Genomic DNA, 21,902 nt, shown 5'->3' with positions numbered 1-21,902 from the left:
AATTAAAAATAATAATTATTATTATTAAATAGCATAAATAAAGTAAATAGTGTACAAATAATAAAGAAAAATAAATAATAAAACTTTAAAAAGTTTATTTACACCCACTGTCTGATTATTTGACTTGTCCTTTCTCTTATTCCTGTAGTGTTTGTAGTCACGATTGGCTCGTGGATCTGAGTTTTCTTGTCAGTCTGTGATTGTAAAGGCACTACGGTTCCTCGGAGATCAGATCATCTTGGCATAGATGAGAGGAACACAGTGTTCTCTGCCCCAGTCTATTTCTGACGCAGCTAATGGTGCGTCTAACCTAATTATATCTGACATCAGACAAAACGCTGGGAAAGAAGCCTGCTAAATCAGTGCGGCACAAAGGAAAAATCTCTTTTAATGGATAGACATTCATTCATGATCTTATTCTAAGAGCAGAGAATGAAATGCATACAACCAAAACAATGAAATAAACACAGTTTCAGAGGGGTTCGCTTTATGTGTCTCGCTGGAAACAACAGAGTGCAATTCAACAAAACATGATCAAATGCCACTTTGAATCCCAAAAACTCAACATTAATAATAGCGCCACAATTTAAGATTGGTGTAAACCTGTCGCAGTAAATCTGAGAGACCGACAGATGATGGTTATAATGCCTGGACATTCAGAGGTGATCTTCCATCAAGTAAAACATTGTTAAGAGAGTTTAACGAATGCCAACCAGTAAAATCAAGAGTCCTGCTGTGCCGATAGTCTTCAGGAGGATTGTGGGTAGGAAACTTCATGATCCTAGAACATCTGGATCATGCACTCCCTGGATTTTCCCACGCCGACCCACTTAACTGCAGTGAAGAGATGCAAGCGTGAGTTTGACTGACAGGAGGATGTTAAAATGCGGTTTATTGGTGTGAAGGACTTACTAGGAACGCCGATGTGATTCTCCACGAAGCGGATGTAGTTCTGAGCTTTAGGAGGAAGATCGTTCCACTTCCGGGCCGCTGACGTGTCCGTCTTCCATCCAGGAAACGACTCGTATTCAACCTCCACCTTCTGCAGAACCTCCATGTTGGCTGAAAGTACAGAGATTTACAGAAATAATTTTTTTTTTTTTTTTCACTTGAATAAAATAAACTTTAACGAAATTCAAATAAAACATACACTTATGTTCATCTAGTTACCAATGATTTCTCATAAGCTAAATTATGAGAAATAATTAGAAATAATAAGAAAAATGACAAAAACACAACAAAATTATTAAACTTTAATAATAATAATAATTATAATAAACTTTATTTTTTATAGCACCTTTAAAAGTTGCATCTCAAAGCGCTTTGCAAAAATAAAATAAAATAAAAAAACAAAATAATCACATAAAAGCTACTCTGAAAATAGTGAGTTTTAAGAGAAGATTTAAAAACACTTGAAAAAAAAAAAAAAAGCTAACTAAAATTAGAGTGAAAACAGAAAAAAATAAATGCTATAATAGTGTATCAGTTTTTCTACAATTACAATGGAAGATGTTTCAAACCATGCTGTTTATTATTAAGAATTAAATAATACAATAGTAAATACACCTTCTGCAGAACCTACATGTTGGCTGAAAGTAGAGAGATTCACAGAAATAAAGTTTTTTTTTTTTTTTTACTTGAAATAAAATAAATTTTAACTAAATTAAAATAAAACATAAAAAACTTAAACTTATGTTCAGCTAGTTACCAACGATTTCTTATAAGCAATATTATATAAAAAATTAAAAATGACTAAAATTATTAAACTTTAATAATAATAAACTTTATTTTTTATAGCACCTTTAAAAGTTGCATCTCAAAGCGCTTTGAAAAAATAAAAGAAACAATTTATGGAAAAAAAACAAAAAACAAAACAATTTAAGAAGAATATAATATTTAAAAAAAAAAAAAAAAACAATTACAAGATAATCACAAAACCTACTCTGAAAATAGTGAGCTATAAGAGAAGATTTAAAAACACTTGACACAATTAAATAATACAATAGTAAATACTAATCAATTATTATGTTAATGATATCAAGATGTAAACAGACACATGCACAGAAACATTAAAGCCTGGCAAAAACACAATCAAATCTATGAGCAAATCATGTTGTGGAAGTTACACTATTCCTCATTTAGGGTTGTTACATGACGGTCAAACTACAGATATTATTATAGTTTACTATTATAGTTTTTTAGTAATATTTTGAATGAGTTTTTATTTTTGCATTTTCTGTTCTCAATTTAATGTTAAACTTAGTAGTTTTGTTTTGTGGTTTTGTCATTTTTATTATTCTTTAAATGTTTATATAGTTTTTATCAATTTTAATTTCAGTTTTAGTTTTATACACACACACACACACACACACACATCTGTGCAGAGACACAAAAGAATCAGTGAATCATTCTTTAGAACCAAATCAGAATTTTTAATTCAAATTCAAACTAATTCAAATTTTAATGGTTACGAGTGTCTTTTATTCAGTTACTTCCCAACACTTCTAGGAATCATTTTACCTGGGAAATACGGGACTCTCTTGCCGTTGATCTTATAAGCAACACCCACTTTAATTTCATCCAAAACATCAAGGATGTCCAGTTTAGTCAAAGCAATGCTGAAGAGACACACAAAACAACCATCAGAAAAATACTACAATTTTTACATTCATTGTTAACACAAAGCTTTGCACATTTTATGCAAAATTTGAATAATAATAATAAAAAAGGCTAAATCCCTGTATTTATTTCTGGCTCTCTTACTGGCGTACACATGCAATATAATGAGGTCATGTAACAATAATGTGGCATGCTACTATTTACTGTATTTTTCTTGTCGCATAATATATCATATATTAAATAACTACTATTTAGTATAGTTCAGTATGTCATTTTTTCACGTTATACTCATATACAGAACCAAAGCACTCACGCAGTGAATCCGTTGATCATATGAGCGTATTTGAGAATAACCAAATCCAGCCAACCACAGCGTCTCTTTCTGCCTGTGGTCACGCCCACCTCGTGACCTCTGGTCTGCAGCAGCTCGCCCACCGCCTGAGGAGAGAGAGAGAGAGACTCTTAATACTTTTGTCAATAAATCAATTAATATTATCCATTAATAAATTGATATATTAGTATTTTTACATCTATAAATATTTAGCTATACATATAAAATATATTAGTGCTGTCAAAAGATTAATCGCGATTAATCGCATCCAAAATAAAAGTTTTTGATTACATTATATATGTATGTGTACTGTGTATATTTATTACGTATATATAAATACACACACATACAGTATATATTTTGAAAATATTTATACATTTATATATGTATAATATATTTATATTTTTCTTAAATATATACATGCATGTGTTTGTATTATATATATACATAATAAATATACACAGTACACAAACATATATTATGTAAACAAAAACTTTTATTTCGGATGCGATTAATCGTTTGACAGCACTAAAAAGATATTAATTATAATTATATATATAAAAAATATTTTAATATAAAAAGAATCTATTGAAATATGTTTTATATTTATTTTTAATTACATTTATATGTATTTATTTATTTATTTTAAAAACATTTAACTGGCAAAGTACAGATCAAATCAACAGCATCTATGTATACAAAAATGTTTGTTGTCTGATGTCCAAATCGGGCGGTAAATCTAAATTTATCTGCTGTTGTGATGGAGTTTAAGCACAGCTGCTCCAAAGGGCAAATCCACTAAACCCAAACGTTCATATGTGTGAAAGTCACACAATCTCTAAATATAACTGCAGCAAACATCAGATCATATTATCATGATCAGATTGGTGTTTTTGAGGAGGAATTGGTCTCATCAGTAACGCACAGACAGATTCGTCTCAGACTCAGACGACACTCATGGACTGATGACAGCCCGTCCGACGCAGACTGAACACAACACTGGAAAGCAGCGTTATTTTAGTATCATTGAGATACTATTATAGTTTTTACTGATATTTTGAATTAGTTTTTATTTTTATATTTTCTGTTTTCATTTTAGTAAATTTGGATGCTTTTGTCAATTTTATTTATTTAAAAATATGTCTATATAGTTTAATTATTTTTTAATTTAGTTTTAATTATTTTAGTACAAGTTTTTTTTATATTTTATTTGATCTCAGTTAAAAATTATTTTATTTAGGGTAGCAAAATGTTTTTTTTAAATGGTTTTAATTTGAGTTATTTTAGTATATTGAGTTAAACTAAATGGAAATGAAAAACGAATAGCTGAAATATTAATAAATTAAATTATTATTAGTAATAATAAAAATATAATTTTTATTTTTTTTATTTTTATAATTTATTTCAGTTAAAAGTTAATTTTTCAAGTAACAAATGGTTTTTATGGTTTTAGTTTTAATTATTTTAGAGCATCAAGTTAAAATAAATGATAATGAGAAATGTTGTCTCGGCAACTATCTGAAATAAAATAAGTTTAATTAATAATTTATATTTTATTTTATTTCAGTTAGATTTTATTTTATTTTTAAGTAACAAAAGATTTTTTATGATTTTAATTTCAGTTATTTTAGCATATAAATTTAAACTAAATAGAAATGAAAAATGTTGTCTTGTCGACTAGCTGAATTTTTTTTATATTTAATTGAAGTTTATTATTAAAGTTTTTTATATTTAATTTTATTTCAGTTAAAGCTTATTTTATCATTTTTTATTTCTTATAACTAAATAAAAATGATACATTTTGCCTTGGCAACTATCTGAAATAAAATGTTTTGTTTTTTTTGTATTTTTATATTTTATTTCAGCTAAATTTTATTTAATTTCAAGTAACAAAAGTTTTTTATGGTTTTAGTTTGAACTATTTCTGTACATCAAGTTAAACTACATGCAAATGAAATGGCATCTAGCTGAAAAAAAAAAACCTACTATTTTAGTTAAAGTTTATTTTTTATAGTTTTTTTAGATAGTTTGTTAACAAAAATAACCCTGCTGAGATTGTCAGTTTCAGTCGGACTCACATTGAGTTGTTCCGTGGGAAAGGCCCCGATCCCGACTCTAGTGGTGTAAGCCTTTGACACTCCGTACACGTCGCCGATGTTCGCGGGCGGGATGCCGAGGCCGGTGCACACACCTCCCACCGTGCAGTTGGACGACGTCACAAACGGGTACGTTCCTACAAAGAAGACAAACCACCGTTTACACACACACGTTTGTTTTTGTGAATTGTGGGGACTCTCCATAGGCGTAATGGCTGTTATACTGTACAAACTGTATTTTCTATCACCCTACACCTAAACCTACCCCTTACAGGAAACTTTCTGCATTTTTACTTTCTCAAAAAAAACTCACTCTGTATGATTTATAAGCCTTTTGAAATATGGGGACATGGGGTAATGTCCTCATAAATCACCTTCTCCTTGTAATACCTGTCATACTCATGTCATTATACACATTTGCGTCCTCATATGTCACAAAAACGCACACACACACACTCACAGATCCTCACCGAAGTCAATGTCCAGCAGCGCCGCGTTTGCACCCTCCACCAGGATTTTCTTCGGCTGCCCGTGAATTGCATCGTACATGAAATAGACGCCATCCCTGACCAGCGGTCTGATCCTCTCAGCGTAGTCCTGTGAAGGAGCATGGGTCAGAGACAGCAGCGTAACAACACAGAGCATGCGTCTGCTGACCTTCAACTGACCTTCAGCTTCTTCAGCTCGCCCTCCACGTCCACTTTCAGAGCCGGATACATGGACTGATACTGCTGCACCAGGTTCTTCACCCTTCAAGAGCGAGTTACCAACACTTCAGATCATGGTATTTGTAGTAAAACTGTGGTTTTACAAATGGTAATCAATACACCAAAAAACCATGTTTACTACACTTTTACTACAATAAAACCATGGTTAATTTATAATAATGCAATGCCTTTATCAGTGCTTAGAATACTATGAAATATGTTGCGTGCCTTATTCTGTGTAAGAAGCCACATCATCTCACAGAAGGATTTATTTCAAACACTTGGCTGACGTTATGAAGTGAGTTTGGAGTAAAAACATGTTATTAAATGTGACCCTGGACCACAAAACCAGTCTTAAGTCGCTGGGGTATATTTGTAGCAATAGCCAAAAATACACTGTATGTGTCAAAATGATTGATTTTTCTTTTATGTCAAAAATCATTAGGATATTAAGTAAAGATCATGTTCCATGAAGATATTTTGTAAATTTCTTACCGTAAATGTATCAAAACTTCATTTTTGATTAGTAATATGCATTGCTAAGAACTTCATTTGAACAACTTTAAAGGTGATTTTCACAATATTTAGATTTTTTTGCACCCTCAGATTCCAGATTTTCAAATAGTTGTATCTCAGCCAAATATTGTCCGATTTCAGATGATGTATAAATCTCAATTTTGAAAATTTGACACTTAAGACTGGTTTTGTGGTCCAGGGTCACAAATGTGGTATTTTCACATGCTTTCATATGGAGCAGCATTTACTACACAGAGCCACAGTTCACTGAGAAGCTACGCAAACAGCTGTCCTTATCACAGAACAATATCTTCGATTTCATTATCACGTGATTAAATTGTCTGTGATAATGAACGCGATATTGTGTAGCTTCTCAGTGAACGGCGGCTCTGTGTAGTAAACGCTGCTCCGTCTGAAAGCACATGCTGGAGATTTACTACTGATTACAGAACCGGCTTTACTGAGAAAATGTGCATGACAATTGCCTTCGATTAATCGTGCCGCTCTAACTGTAAGCAATGTTCTGCCCAATAGAGGAACGTTTTGCTCAGCGAGAAAATAAATGAGAGGGAACATTGACTGTAAGTTAATAGTTACCTGGTAGAAAACTCGCTGAAATCAGCCATCAGGTCACAGATGCGGAGCCCGGTGCGAGACGCTTTACAGGCGTACGTGGGGCCGATGCCTTTCTTAGTTGTTCCTATGCTGTGAACGAACATAAACACGGTTAAATGGTTTGTTTTTAATCACCAAAAAGCTATAAAACTACCAAATCTACAAAAAAAAAATTACACATAATGCAACAGAATCAACAGGAGGTCAAACTAAATATTGTATGTAACTGTTTATTTTCCTTTTCTTTTTGCATTATTTTATATATTTATGTTTGAAAGTTCATCATCAATAACATTTTTATTATTATCAATTATTATGTGAATTTTGCCATTTCTGATGCAAAAATTTGTCCAGTTACCAGGACAAGTCTAAATACATTGTAAAATGCTGATTTTGTTATCTTCTGATTGCAAACGAAATATTCTAAGCTGTTTTAACTCACTCTTTTTGCATGTTTTTTATGTATTTGTTTTACATATTATGTTTGAAGTTGAGTATAAGATGCATTTATTCTTATTAAATTTATTGTATTATTTATGGTATTATTAAAATGTACACTACATTTACATTTAGTCATTTAGCAGATGCTTTTATCCAAAGCGACTTACAAATGAGGACAACGGAAGCAATGAAAATCAACAAAAGAGCAATGATATGCAAGTGCTATGACAACTTATCAACCATAAATATAAGTTTAATCAAATTTACATCTTTTATGCATCGGTTGCTCTTACTTTTGTCCTTCCTGAGCTTGTCTCTGAACCTCCTGAAGTCCATCCACGGCCTGATGAAAGTCAAATACTGACACAAACAGATGCAATCGTAAGATCATCTATTATATGTATTTTCCACCACCACTGTATTCAATATATTTAATAAAAACACTGTTATATTACCAATGTGAGCCCGATCTGAGATGACAAGTCTTTTATCCCATCCTTTCAGACCTTATCATGGGAGAACACAACTAATTATTCCTGATCACAGAATCAAGCCATGAATAATCAATGAATCAGATCTAGTCAACGGTATTTGTTGTAAGGCTGGTTTATTTAAAGCTATTTTGCATGTATACGTAAATTGTGACCAAAAAAAACCACACCTTTTTTCTCATTCTTGTCAATCTCCTCGAATAATCCTGGAAGATGAATGACTACGCCGTTACCTGCAGATGAAGACACACATTACTGAAACTACAGTCAAACTGGATTCAACTTTACAGTCTCTGAAAACATATTTGATCACCAGCAAAACAGTGCTTTAATCATTAAGGGATAAGTTGTCTTTAATATATAGAAGCTTGTTTCTGGCACAATACAAAAAAAAAATGTATTGCAAATTTTTATCTCACGATTCTGACTTTTTTCTTTAAATGTTGAATTTATTTCTTGCAATTCTGACTTTTTTCTTTAAATGTTGAATTTATTTCTTGCAATTCTGACGTTCTTTCTATCAATTTTGAATTTATTTCTTGCAATTCTGACTTTTTTCTTTAAATTTCGAATTTATTTCTTGCAATTCTGACTTTTTTCTTTACATTTTGAATTTATTTCTTGCAATTCTGACTTTTTTCTTTACATTTTGAATTTATTTCTTGCAATTCTGATGTTCTTTCTATAAATTTTGAATTTATTTCTTGCAATTCTGACTTTCTTTCTATAAATTTTGAATTTATTTCTTGCAATTATGACTTTTTTCTTTACATTTTGAATTTATTTCTTGCAATTATGACGTTCTTTTTTTATAAATTTTGAATTTATTTCTTGCAATTCTGACTTTTTTCTTTAAATGTTGAATTTATTTCTTGCAATTCTGACGTTCTTTTTTATAAATTTTGAATTTATTTCTTGCAATTCTGACGTTCTTTTTATAAATTTTGAATTTATTTCTTGCAATTCTGACTTTTTTCTTTAAATGTTGAATTTATTTCTTGCAATTCTGACGTTCTTTCTATCAATTTTGAATTTATTTCTTGCAATTATGACTTTTTTCTTTACATTTTGAATTTATTTCTTGCAATTATGACGTTCTTTCTTTAAATTTTGAATTTATTTCTTGCAATTATGACTTTTTTCTTTACATTTTGAATTTATTTCTTGCAATTATGACTTTTTTCTTTACATTTTGAATTTATTTCTTGCAATTCTGACGTTCTTTCTATAAATTTTGAATTTATTTCTTGCAATTATGACTTTTTTCTTTACATTTTGAATTTATTTCTTGCAATTATGACGTTCTTTCTATAAATTTTGAATTTATTTCTTGCAATTCTGACTTTTTTCTTTACATTTTGAATTTATTTCTTGCAATTATGACTTTTTTCTTTACATTTTGAATTTATTTCTTGCAATTATGACTTTTTTCTTTAAATGTTGAATTTATTTCTTGCAATTCTGACTTATTTACACTAAATCCAAAGTGTATATCTCACAATTCTGACCTTTTTTCTTATAATTGCAAGTTTATGTCCTGCAATTCAGACTTTTTCAGTCAAAACTGTGGGTTTCTATCTTGCAATTCTGAGAATTTATTTATTTATGGAAACAATCTTCCATATACAGTAAATACGCCAGATGCAACACTGCATCTGTCCTCCAGAGTTACTGTAATGCACTGTACTGCAAGACTCTCCTTCTCACCGATGAATGATGTGCACTTGGTGTTGATGATTCCGCTGGGGAGAAGATGGAAATCATACTCTTTCTCATCCACCACCACCGTGTGACCAGCGTTATTTCCCCCCTGTGACAGAAAAACCACAAGAACCTCATGCAATGCACTGTGAAGCTGCAAGACGGTTTACAGTCAAAGGACACCAACAACTTGAAGGTTCACGCTCCAGATTTACTCTCTTATTTTCTCCAGAAGGGAGACCTGGAAATGTGACTCTGTAAGCATCCAGACGGCCGGCTTGCCCTTTACTCAGACACACTGTGTCCAGCGGAGAAGACCAGCCTCCAGCCCGATCCACCAACCAGCGAGGCTTATTTCCTACAGACCGCTATGCGATGGGCTTGTATCACCAGCACCGTGCCCTTCTCACATGTCCAGTAACGCTGGGAATGTGACCCGAGTTCAGCGAAGGGCAGGGAGGAATTCTGGGACTGACATTCAGTGAGATTCAGACTCCCACAGCAACACGGCTGAATATGCAGGAATTGTTAGGAATACTTTATACATATATGCATATAATAGTAATTTTAAAAACATTGCATGTGACTAATAATGACGATGACTTTAAACAGAACTGTAAACATTAACCGACGCTCCATCCCTTATTCAGATTCGTTTTAGACTGATAAAGCGTGATGAATTCTTAAATTAGACATTTGCTTCAACAATTTGTAATATGTAGTAACATTGAATATGTAGAGAAATAAGAACAGAGCAGTGTCATGTTTTATTGCACAGCAAACTATTAATATTAAAATCAATTGAAGAACATGAGATTTGGGAAAAAAATAAATAAATAAAGTTGTATAGTATGATATATATATATATATATATATATAGTATACTGTACATAGTATATATAGTATACATCTACTATGTAGAGTAGATTTCGAACTGCAGAAATTTAAAAAAAGTTATATAAAGTATGATATATACGTATTTTCTAGATGCTCCAAATCTGTTATTTCATAAATGAAACAAATTTTTATAATAGTAGTTTGCTGTCCAATAAACACAATATTTATCAGTTCTTATTTTTATACTTCTATACATGTTCAGTTGGATTTTCATAAACATGAGATATGACATTATTTTTTCCATAATAACAAGTTCAAATCTTAAATATTAACTAAAAAGCTCATGAGACCTATGCAGAGAAGACAGCATGGCGCTGTTATGCTAGATACGCATAAATATTAAATATTAAATAAATATTTTATAAGTATTGTTAGCAGTAGTAGTAACGTAGTAGTAGTACAGTGTATTAAATCTATTTGTATTCATGTAATTACCGCAAAGAATGATTTAGAACATTATTAAAATCCATTAATGATATTAATGAGATATAATAACCAGTTATTCAAATAAATTACAAATATATCTGCATTTAGTACAACTGATTATTTAAATTATATAAGATCACAGTCACATTCGTAATAGGTATTTTTTATACAAAAAGTTACCGGTTAAGTTATCTATTGTTAAATACTTATTTATGAAGGTTTATGTTTGTTTTTGACCGTTATATTACCTGACACCTGCACACGACGTCAGACTCCGTCGCCAATAAATCAACAACTTTTCCTTTGCCTTCATCTCCCCACTGCGCTCCCAGAACCACCGACACTTTGTTCCCTGAGTCGTTTCTCGCCCGTTTCACCGCGGCGGACGGCGGGTTCGAGTAGCTCTTGTGGTCGTTCGCTGACCAGCCCAAAGACATGTTGAAGTGTCCAGAGAGGAATGAATCTGACAGCCGAGCCGTTACCGAGTGCGGAGGAACGGACAGAGACGCTTCGGCGACGGGCGGGACGTAACGGTCGCGGCGCGAAACTTTTTTTAGAAAATAAGGATAAATAATACTTCTTCTGTTTTAACTAGTTACTGCTCAATAACTCCTTTCCAGTAATTTCAATAGTTTTTAAAGTTGATTTGCTCCGGTGTAAATTATCTAAACATCTGCAGAAAAGCGCGTAATGTCACGTGACACCTGTTACTTTTCTCAACGCTGGATAGAGTAGACCAATCACAGTCGATGATGATTACTGGATGAGACTTTTTAAAAACACATTTCATGTTGATTGCTGAAGTAGATTTTTGTTTGTAGTCACTAACCAATCCATGTAGTTCGTTGATTTAAACGATTAAACTTGTAAGAGTACAAATGTATCCATTACGACAAAAAACGCTTTAATATTTGAATGCGACTCAAAGAGGATTCGGGTTTGTGAGCCGCCGAGCGCCCCCTGACGGCGGAGGACAGAGACACGCGCATGCGCAGTTTAGTATACGCTATTGTTAAATTACGAAGCCACTACAATGCACTATTGATCGGTTTCCTTTAACTTTGGGGCGTGCATGTGATAAAACATCAGCTGACAGGGGAGAGTGGGGACGGTTGCAACACTTTTTGTATTTCCTTCAGTTTCTCAGAGACAGTTTTTGGTGGAAAGCCAAAATTTTAATACATTAAACCCACTTGTCAGATACTGACCCACATGCATACATATGATAATATATGCACAATTTAAACTTGAACAGACAAAGTGAAAAGTTGCAACTGACCCCTAGCAGGGGACAGTTGCAACATTCATTAAAATGTAATAATAAAAAACATTATATAACATCATATTGCAATTTCTTTATTTTATTTGTGAACAGACAAAATGCATATTGGTTAAATTGGCCTTAAAAATACAAAGACTAGTAAAAGAATGTATTGAAGAGTGTATTGAAAATCTGAAATAGCAGAAAGTCTCCTGTAAGGGGTAGGTTTAGGTGTAGGGTTGGTGTAAGACAATAGCACATACAGTATAAAAACCATTACGCCTATGGAGAGTCCCCACAATTCACAAAAACAAACGTGTGTGTGTGTGTGACAGCTTCCTGGGCCTAGCTTCTCTCTCTTTTTTATAAACCGATAGAGGGTTGTGTCCAGGAATCCTGTCACTAAACGTTTTGCACCCAGTTTCTACCTGTATTTAAATAGTGTAAACAGAGGCAGAATAGTCGGGAGAGCGCCATTAGTGTGTCAATCATTTTGTCCATTCAGAATTGCGAACTTGGGATTGGCTGACATGCATTTGGGGGCGGAGTTTAGAAGTGAAGGCGTGCAATTGAAGACGAAACGCCAAAAATTACAGCATCTTTAACTGTTAATTTAAATTCTAATGGATTTCAAATTTCAATGAATATGAGCTTGAGTGTTAACGAACAAACCTCAACACTGATTGCACATTTTTATTTATATATAATTTAGAGATTTTCTTGATGAAAATACATACCGACATAAATATGAAAGTCACACTCAAATGAAAATACTAAACAGTCCAGCTCAACCACTGCAAGCGCAAAATATAATTTAACCATTTCTGCGAAGATATTTTATGACATTTATATTTTCGAACTGATATCATAACGTACTGATACTTCTCGGCGTTAATGCCAAACATCTTCATAATATATAAAGTTTACATTCAGAGCAATATTAACAGTTAACAACAAGTTATCTTAAAGGTTTGAGAAACAGCAAAAATCCATAATTAGCCTTTTTTTCCCTCTCCTGACCACACTCATATGTAAACAAGGTTTTGGTGTCTCAAATGCATCTTACAGTGTGCAAACATTTAAAACCGTTTGGTCAAATCTAAAGATTTAGCATTTAAAAATACATTTCTTTAAGCCAAACTCAAATACACAGTGTACAATGTGTATTTCTTCAAACTACGCCATCAGTAGCTCATCTGCAGATGAAACAGCGGCTCTGATCTCATCCAGTCCAGTGAGATCCAGCGGAAAAACAGGATCACAGCAGGAACGGACTCAAATTTTCCTTTTCCCTCTTGTTCTCCTTTTCCTAGAGCTTCCTGCAACATGAGGAGAAAAAGAGTTTAAACTTTGAGCACCAACATTGGGCGTCGATTTAAGAAGATCAGCATTAAAGGAATAGTTTCAGTGAATGGGTGCCGTCAGAATGAGAGTCCAAACAGCTGATAAAAACATCCACTGCACTCCAGTCCATCAGTTAACATCTGGAGAAGACAAAAGCTGAAACATCCAGCATTAAGATGTACTAAAATATGAGTCCATAATCCATAATTATCATTAAAATCCAGCCACATATTTGTTTAGAGCTGTTTTGTCTTGTAAATGCTGCTTGATCTGTGCAGATTTCTCTCCTGATTCAGACCAGAACACTTTTTCACTGGAGGACGCGTTATTATGGACTCGTATTAAAAACGTCTTAATGCTGGATTTGTTTCAGCTTTTGTCTTCTCCAGATGTTAACTGATGGACTGGAGTGCTGTGGATGTTTTTAATCAGCTCTCATTCTGACGGCACCCATTCACTGCAGAGCATCCATTGCTGAGACACTGATGCAGAGACACATTTCTACAAACCTGATGAAGAAACAAACTCATCCTAATCTCGGATGACCTTTTTTAGATGAACTATTCCTTTAAATTATGATGAAGTAGCATAAGGAATTGTATTTTTAGAAAAACTTGAGGAATCGCAGTTCGATTGCAGAAGTATACAGAAACACAGAAGCTCAAACACAATGGTTTTAACAAATCAGCTTAGAAATGATACTTTAAAACTTCCAAAACTATACATATACATTTTATTTGTAAATATCATGACTGATATATAGCAAAAAAAAAAAAAAAAAGTCTATTTTGTCAGCTGCACATCTGGACTCATTTCTAAACTATTTGCTTTGTTTATCTTTCATTCTTCACAGACAGACAGATTAAAGCCCTGGTTTAATAATGACGACAACCCTAAAATACGTGAGGTCAAAGGTCACATTCACTGATAAAGTGACCAGAATCTTCAAATACCTCTGCTGTCAATCATTTACTGGTCATTAAACAAACATGTTGCAATGGTATATTTATCTATTTACATGAATATACACTTCTGTTTGAGGTCTGTAAGATTTATTTTTTTTAAAGAAATTACTACTTTTATTCATCAAGGACACATTAAATTGATCAAAAGTGCCAGTAAAGACATTTATAATGTTACAAAAGATTTCCATTTCAAATAAATGCTGTTCTTTTGAACTTTCTATTCATCTGTGAATCCTGAAAAATAAAATGCATCACGGTTTCCACAAAAATATTAATGTTTTCAACACTGATAATAATCAGAAATGCTTCTCGAGCAGATCAGCATATTAGAATGATTTCTGAGGATCATGTGACACTGAAGACTGCAGTAATGATGCTGAAAATTCAGCTGCGCATCACAGAAATAAATTACAGTTTAACAGATATTCACATAGAAAACAGCTATTTTAAACTATAATAATATTTCACAATTTTCACTGTATTTTTGATTAAATAAATGCAGCATTTAGACTTCTTTCAGAAACAAAAAAAAACAACAACTCACGGACACCAAAATCATGTTAATTTTGAAAATAATGATTAATCAATTAAGTTGCGGATTAAAATTACAAATGAGCAGATATGTTTTTGTTAACACAAAGAAATGGAATCAGTTATGATGAGACGAGACAAACCACAAGTAAAGAACCACATGATTCAACGGTCTCTCGTGACGAAAGAGAGGAAGTTTATTTGACGGACCGAAGACGAGAACAAACCACAGCAGATCCCCACGAGTTCAGGACGAGACAGAATGTTAACAACAAGAGTTGGACGACTAGTGAACACACGTGTGGAAGTAGAGAGGTCTGGTTAGAGATCGATTAGGCGGTTTTGACAGAGGCGGGTGTCCTGCTCGGTCCTGTTAGTTCTCTACGGGGAGGTGTTTGACCTACCTCACTGCAACACACAGCCCTTTTTAGAGCGTCCATTCCTTCTGTTACCCTTCACTTCAGAGGGTCAAAGAAAAAGAGACACGCTGAAGAAATGATTGACATTCATTTCAAGCCTCTGTATGGCATGACCTCGGCTCAGAGCGAGAGGTGATGCACTAAAGCCAGATAATTAACATCTGACAGCAAAGAGGACACAGAGCACAACACACATATTAACAGTGTTACAAAAACACGGATGTTTCTGGAAATGTCATTGAAAAATGACAACAAATGAATATTCAATAACTTGATGAGATGCCAAGAAAATGTCCAGGTCATATTGCACCCAAAAATCAAAAGCCTATTTCTAGAACAATTAATTTTTTCCATTGTTACATTATAGTAATAAGAATCTGAAGGGGATTCAAAAAAGGAAAAATAAATATATGGGTTGGTTGAAGGAAATGTATAATAATAATAAATATGTATTGATGTATAATAGAAAAAATATTTATATATTTCCACTTGTGACATTATAGCTTAGAGAATTTGGGTGGATGGGGTTTTTATACAATAATAATAATAATAATAATAAAAACATACATTTGTATTGGTTGAAAAAAAAAAAAAAAAAAAAACATACATTATAGTAAAGAGAATTTAGGTGGGGGAAATATGTAAGAGTTATTAGAATCAATGAATAAAATTAATTAGGGTGGTTTAATAAACATACATACATATATGGCTATAGTCAATTGTTAAAAATTAGGGGGAAAAAACTATTTCCAAGAGACATCAGTAGTATTGGTATCAGTGATACTGGCCTTCAGTCATAAAAAAAGATGCCATTAAACAAATATTAAAAATATACTGCCTTTATGTTGTTCACACAGAATAAATGTGCGATTAAATAGTCATTTATAATAGTACTAATGTGCTGTAAAAAAAATAAAAAATAAATAAAATAAGTTGAGCCAACTTAAGTTTAAGGCAACAAGCTTCAGCAGATTTGAGTTCTCTCAACTTTTTTTTTTTAGGAAATCTTAACTTTTTGTTGTATAATAAACTTAAAACAAGTTGAGAAAACTCAAATCTGCTGAAGCTTGTTGCCTTAAACTTAAGTTGGCTCAACTTTTTTTTTTTTTTACAGTGTAATAATATACTAATATATTATAAATGAACTAAAAAAAAAAAAAAAAAAAAAAATGAAAGCTTTTTTATATATTATAACATTTAGATGTTATATATATTTTTTAAACATTTAAATGTAGTACTTGCAATGCTTTGAGCTGATTGAAGACCATGTAAATAACTGTGACAGAAAATTTTATAAATGCGATTTAGAAAAAGTAAGAATAATCTTTTTGTCCAAAAAATGAGTCCTATTTTCTTTTGATCTTGGAATGAACTGTGACTTGGACCGGTTTAATAATGAGATTCAAACAATCAGCCAAATATCTGGGATTGCGAAACGCAGGAAAACGCGTTTGAGAATTTTCCAGAAATATCCCAGCAGCTTGATGTTAAACATTAAAATATTATGAAATAATATTTTAATCATCAATAACGGCTTTATAAATAAAACATTTACTGTGTTTGCAAACCAAAATGTTTTAAAAACACACTTTCGATGCTGAAAAATTGCCTTTATTAGGTATATAAATAGATTACCTTCATTACTGCCTTTTTTGTTTCTTGGGAGGAAATGTTTTCTATTTTCGGTTTTCTGGGGGGCGGGGCCTACAGCAGGAGTGGGCGGGGCTTGTGGCATCACTCCGTCCACATCATCACACGCCTGCTGTATTCCAGACGAATCGTTAGCGTTGTCATCTGTATACTGAAGCGGCTCGTCTTTATTCTTCACAGAGTCACTATTATCACGGCCGGCGTTTGTGCTGGAGTCGCTGTGAGTTAAAGGCTTGCTTGTGTTTACTGGAGTCACATGAGCGTCTGCAGACCTGATGTTGTTTCCGTTGTGGTTCTGATGGGTGTTGGCTGAGGTAAGGCAGCTGGGTGACGCATCGGCTGGTTCCTGAGTGTTTGTGGAGGTGGTTTCAGGGGTTCGAAGCTCCTCCGACTCCCTGTGATTCGCTGAGGAGGCTTCAGCGCTGGGTTTGGCGCCGCAGCTTTTGGCTTGGTCTCCTGGAGACGTTTCGACCGCAGACGATCCAGCTTCTTCTCCGACAGACCTGACACTTGCTGCTTTAGGACGAGAAGAGACGGGTTTGTTCAGGAACAAGAAGCGCGTCTCGAATGGAGATGAAGCATGAAGCAAAGCCAGAGGTTTTAATTTACAAAATGTACACAACTTCTCTGCAGAGTGATAAGTCCTGCTTGTTCACATGCAGCGTACAGCTTGTGTTTGGGTAGTTGACATCAGTTTGTGACAAACACAGTTTGTTATTGTGCATGTTTTTCCAATAATTTAAGCAACTACGTGGAATAGAAGTACTTCCAAAAGTTTGTCACACTGCAGGACCATTTGACATACACTAGTGATGGTAACTAGGTAGAGCTGCACGATTTAGGAAAAAAAAAAAAAAAAGATTTTTCTGATAAACAATAATAATAAATACATGAACAATAAAGAATAAATGTTCTTTAATGTATTAAAATGTTTTATAAATATATATATATATAGTGGGGCAAAAAAGTATTTAGTCAGCCACCAATTGTGCAAGTTCTCCCACTTAAAAAGATGAGAGAGGCCTGTAATTTTCATCATAGGGATACCTCAACTATCAGAGACAAAATGAGAAAAAAAACCCCCAGAAAAATCACATTGTAGGATTTTTAAAGAATTAATTGGTAAATTCCTCGGTAAAATAAGTATTTGGTCACCTACAAACAAGCAAGATTTCTGGCTCTCACAGACCTGTAACTTCTTCTTTAAGAGGCTCCTCTGTCCTCCACTCGTTACCTGTATTAATGGCATCTGTTTGAACTCGTTATCAGTATAAAAGACACCTGTCCACAACCTCAAACAGTCCAACTCCAAACTCCACCATGGCCAAGACCAAAGAGCTGTCAAAGGACACCAGAAACAAAATTGTAGACCTGCACCAGGCTGGGTAGACTGAATCTGCAATAGGTAAGCAGCTTGGTGTGAAGAAATCAACTGTGGGAGCAATTATTAGAAAATGGAAGACATACAAGACCACTGATAATCTCCCTCGATCTGGGGCTCCACGCAAGATCTCACCCGTGGGGTCAAAATGATCACAAGAACTGTGAGCTAAAATCCCAGAACCACACGGGGACCTAGTGAATGACCTGCAGAGAGCTGGGACCAAAGTAACAAAGGCCTCAAATCCTGCAGTGCCAGACGTGTCCCCTGCTTAAGCCAGTACATGTCCGGCCCGTCTGAAGTTTGCTAGAGAGCATTTGGATGATCCAGAAGAGGATTGGGAGAATGTCATATGGTCAGATGAAACCAAAATAGAACTTTTGGTAAAACTCAAAGAATGCTGAGTTGCATCCAAAGAACACCATACCTACTGTGAAGCATGGGGGTGGAAACATCATGCTTTGGGGCTGTTTTTCTGCAAAGGGACCAGGACGACTGATCCGTGTAAACGAAAGAATGAATGGGGCCATGTATCGTGAGATTTTGAGTGAAAACCTCCTTCCATCAGCAAGGGCATTGAAGATGAAACGTGGCTGGGTCTTTCAGCATGACAATGATCCCAAACACACCGCCGAACAGCGAAGCAGTGGCTTCGTAAGAAGCATTTCAAGGTCCTGGAGTGGCCTAGCCAGTCTCCAGATCTCAACCCCATCGAAAATCTTTGGAGGGAGTTGAAAGTCCGTGTTGCCCAGCGACAGCCCCAAAACATTACTGCTCTAGAGGAGATCTGCATGGAGGAATGGGCCAAAATACCAGCAACAGTGTGTGAAAACCTTGTGAAGACTTACAGAAAACGTTTGACCTCTGTCATTGCCAACAAAGGGTATATAACAAAGTATTGAGATGAAACTTTGTTATTGACCAAATACTTTTCCACCATAATTTGCAAATAATTTTTTTTTTCTCATTTTGTCTCTCATAGTTGAGGTATACCTATGATGAAAATTACAGGCCTCTCTCATCTTTTTAAGTGGGAGAACTTGCACAATTGGTGGCTGACTAAATACTTTTTTGCCCCACTGTGTGTGTGTGTGTATATGTATATATGTATATATGTATATATGTATATATATATATATATATATATATATATACACACACATAAAATTAAATGTATTATAGAAAATATCATTGTTATTTAATAATACGTAACAATTTATAATGATAATAAAAAACCTCATTATTATTAAACGATGAAAATAAAAATAAACCATAAACTAAAATATTATAAAATAAGAATAATTTATTGTACAGTTTAATTTATTTATTGTGCATTGTACTGAAAAATTTATATACAAATATTTATGGCTTAATTTTCCAAATTTCTTCATTTTCAAATATTAAACCATCAAATGTTTATTTTGATTGAAACCGGCAGGGTTTTAAAGCACTACGTCATATTGCAATTAATCATGCAGCCGTATATAAAGCTGAATAAAATGGTGAATAACCAAAAAGTAACTGTCACCATTTATAGGATTTAAACTTTTCCTTAAACATTCTGAAAAATTGATGTTGAAAAATAAATAATGTCAACTACCCATTTGCAGTTTACAGCTTGTATTTACAGTTCACATTGACATGCATGTTTTTGGCATGTGACTGGTGTGAACAACCAATCAGAAGCAGTGAAGAGGGCAAGCGGCAAAGCTGATTGGTGGAGCAGCAGGATGTGAGGAATCAGGTTTAAACACTCACACACCAACACTATGAGTGACGCTTTAAAGGGGTCAGAAACTTGTGACACTTCAATAAAAGCTCTTTCTGGACTGCAGTGAAAGTTAGTCAGTTTTTATGGAATAATAAATTGAGCAGCTGCTCGCAGTCGGACCCCTTCAGTGCACTCACTACAGACAGCAGCGCGCAAGAAAGCGGAGAAATAAACACGAACGCTTCAGACTTTTGCAACGGAGCCGCTTCAGAGCCACACAGGCTGATATTCTTACCGGACGCTCCTGTATCTCTATGCATTTCACTAGAAGGGGCACTTTCCGATTCGCACCTGGGACGAGTCTTTCTCAGATGGAAACCCTTGCGAATGTCGGCCAGGAGCTGATCGATGATGCAAACTTCGTCCTGCGGCACCACACCTCTACGGACTGACAGAAAACACATTTCTATTAGAGAGCTGTAATAAATGTTTTTTTTATATTAAAAATTAATATTTTAATATTAGTTAAAAACAATAGATATTAATTAAAAGACTTTAAATGCAACTTATTTATAATACTTTTAGAATATTAAAACAACTATAAAAAAAATGCTATGTTAGTTAAACAGTTTAACTGAAATGACTAATATTAACTAATAGTTATTAAAATATTGTAATATTAAATAAAATATATTAGTCTAACTTTAAATGACTATTACTTATTAAAATACTGTAATTAACTTAAAAACATTTGTTTTAATTAAAAACACTAATATTACACTTAAAATATTGTAATATTAAATTAAAACTTTGGTGTTTAATTAAAAACACTTTAATATTAAACTTTTATATTAAAATGTAAAATATTAAAATGTAATAGTATTACACGTTTAATATTAAAATATAGTTAATATTAAACCATTCATTTTAATTAACAACTTCAGTAAAATATTTTAATTAGTTAATATTAGTTAAAAAAGTTCAATTTTAAAACTTTAATTAAAAAGCATTAGTTTAATTTAAAATGACTATTAATTAATATTAAAATATTGTAATATTAAATTAAAATATATTAGTTTAAATGAATAAATTAATTAGAAATGATTTAATGACCATTTTAATTAATTAAAAACACTTTAATATTAACATTAATGAATATGAAAATATTGTAATATTTTTTAAAAAATGTCATTAACTAGAAAGTTTATTAAAATGACTTATATTATAATGAAATATGATCTATTAAATAATATTAAAACATTTTAATATTACAAGAAGATTAAACAGTTTTTAATTGATCAATGATGCAGCCGTCTTCCTGCGGCTCTGAGCCTCTTCTAAATGAAAACATTTCTATTAGTGATGTGAAATACTGGAAGTGAATATGTAACATCTGATTCTGGTTTATTAACATCTGTATTCTAAAGCGTACTGAAGAACTGAATCTCCAGCGTCACAGCAAAACAAACCAAGTTTCATCTGCACTGAATGTGATGAGAGAGAAACGCTGGGTGCTATAATGACAACACCAATAAACGGACAGGAATTGTTTGTAACGACTCACTTATCTTTCCATCTTCTCCTTTCTGTCTCTTGGATTCCTCCTCCGCCAGCTGCTGCTTTCTTTTCTCCGCTTTGGCCGCTTGTTCTTTACGGATCTTGTTTTCCTACAGGAGGTTAATATACAGTTTTTTATATTAAAATTAATATTTTAATATTAGTTAAAAACAATAGATATTAATTAAAAGACTTTAAATGCAACTTATTTATAATACTTTTAGAATATTAAAACAACTATAA

At 33.1% G+C, this 21,902-nt stretch overlaps 2 protein-coding genes across 4 annotated transcripts; both read right to left on the bottom strand.

Moving 5' to 3' along the window:
• Positions 1-363: 363 nt before the first annotated feature.
• On the bottom strand, positions 364-11,369 carry adss1 (adenylosuccinate synthase 1). Its single transcript, XM_058750388.1, has 13 exons — positions 11,089-11,369; positions 9,524-9,626; positions 7,987-8,049; positions 7,781-7,831; positions 7,619-7,685; positions 6,867-6,974; positions 5,715-5,796; positions 5,517-5,643; positions 5,029-5,183; positions 2,933-3,057; positions 2,521-2,618; positions 913-1,062; positions 364-834 (listed from the first exon to the last, which is right to left on the bottom strand). Exons 1-13 carry the CDS (start codon positions 11,275-11,277, stop codon positions 782-784), a joined length of 1,371 nt encoding a protein of 456 aa, XP_058606371.1. The 5' UTR covers positions 11,278-11,369; the 3' UTR covers positions 364-781.
• An 811-nt stretch (positions 11,370-12,180) lies between these two features.
• Positions 12,181-21,776, bottom strand: LOC131523263 (protein P54-like). Of its 3 annotated transcripts, none has more exons than XM_058749509.1 (5): positions 21,667-21,776; positions 20,398-20,550; positions 16,996-17,526; positions 15,346-15,399; positions 12,181-13,420 (listed from the first exon to the last, which is right to left on the bottom strand). In XM_058749509.1, the coding sequence occupies exons 2-4, from the start codon at positions 20,420-20,422 to the stop codon at positions 15,347-15,349; spliced, it is 609 nt and encodes a 202-aa protein (XP_058605492.1). In that variant the 5' UTR covers positions 20,423-20,550; positions 21,667-21,776; the 3' UTR covers positions 12,181-13,420; position 15,346. The 3 variants fall into 3 exon arrangements, with proteins under 3 accessions (XP_058605492.1, XP_058605493.1, XP_058605494.1); XM_058749510.1 differs by having other exon boundaries at positions 16,996-17,523; XM_058749511.1 differs by lacking the exon at positions 15,346-15,399.
• Positions 21,777-21,902: the final 126 nt, after the last annotated feature.

This window comes from Onychostoma macrolepis, chromosome 17 (assembly GCF_012432095.1).
Source record: "Onychostoma macrolepis isolate SWU-2019 chromosome 17, ASM1243209v1, whole genome shotgun sequence".
Taxonomy (NCBI): domain Eukaryota; kingdom Metazoa; phylum Chordata; class Actinopteri; order Cypriniformes; family Cyprinidae; genus Onychostoma; species Onychostoma macrolepis.
The sequence above is the reverse complement of the archived record's forward strand: the minus strand, read 5'-3'. Positions and strand labels throughout refer to the sequence as shown.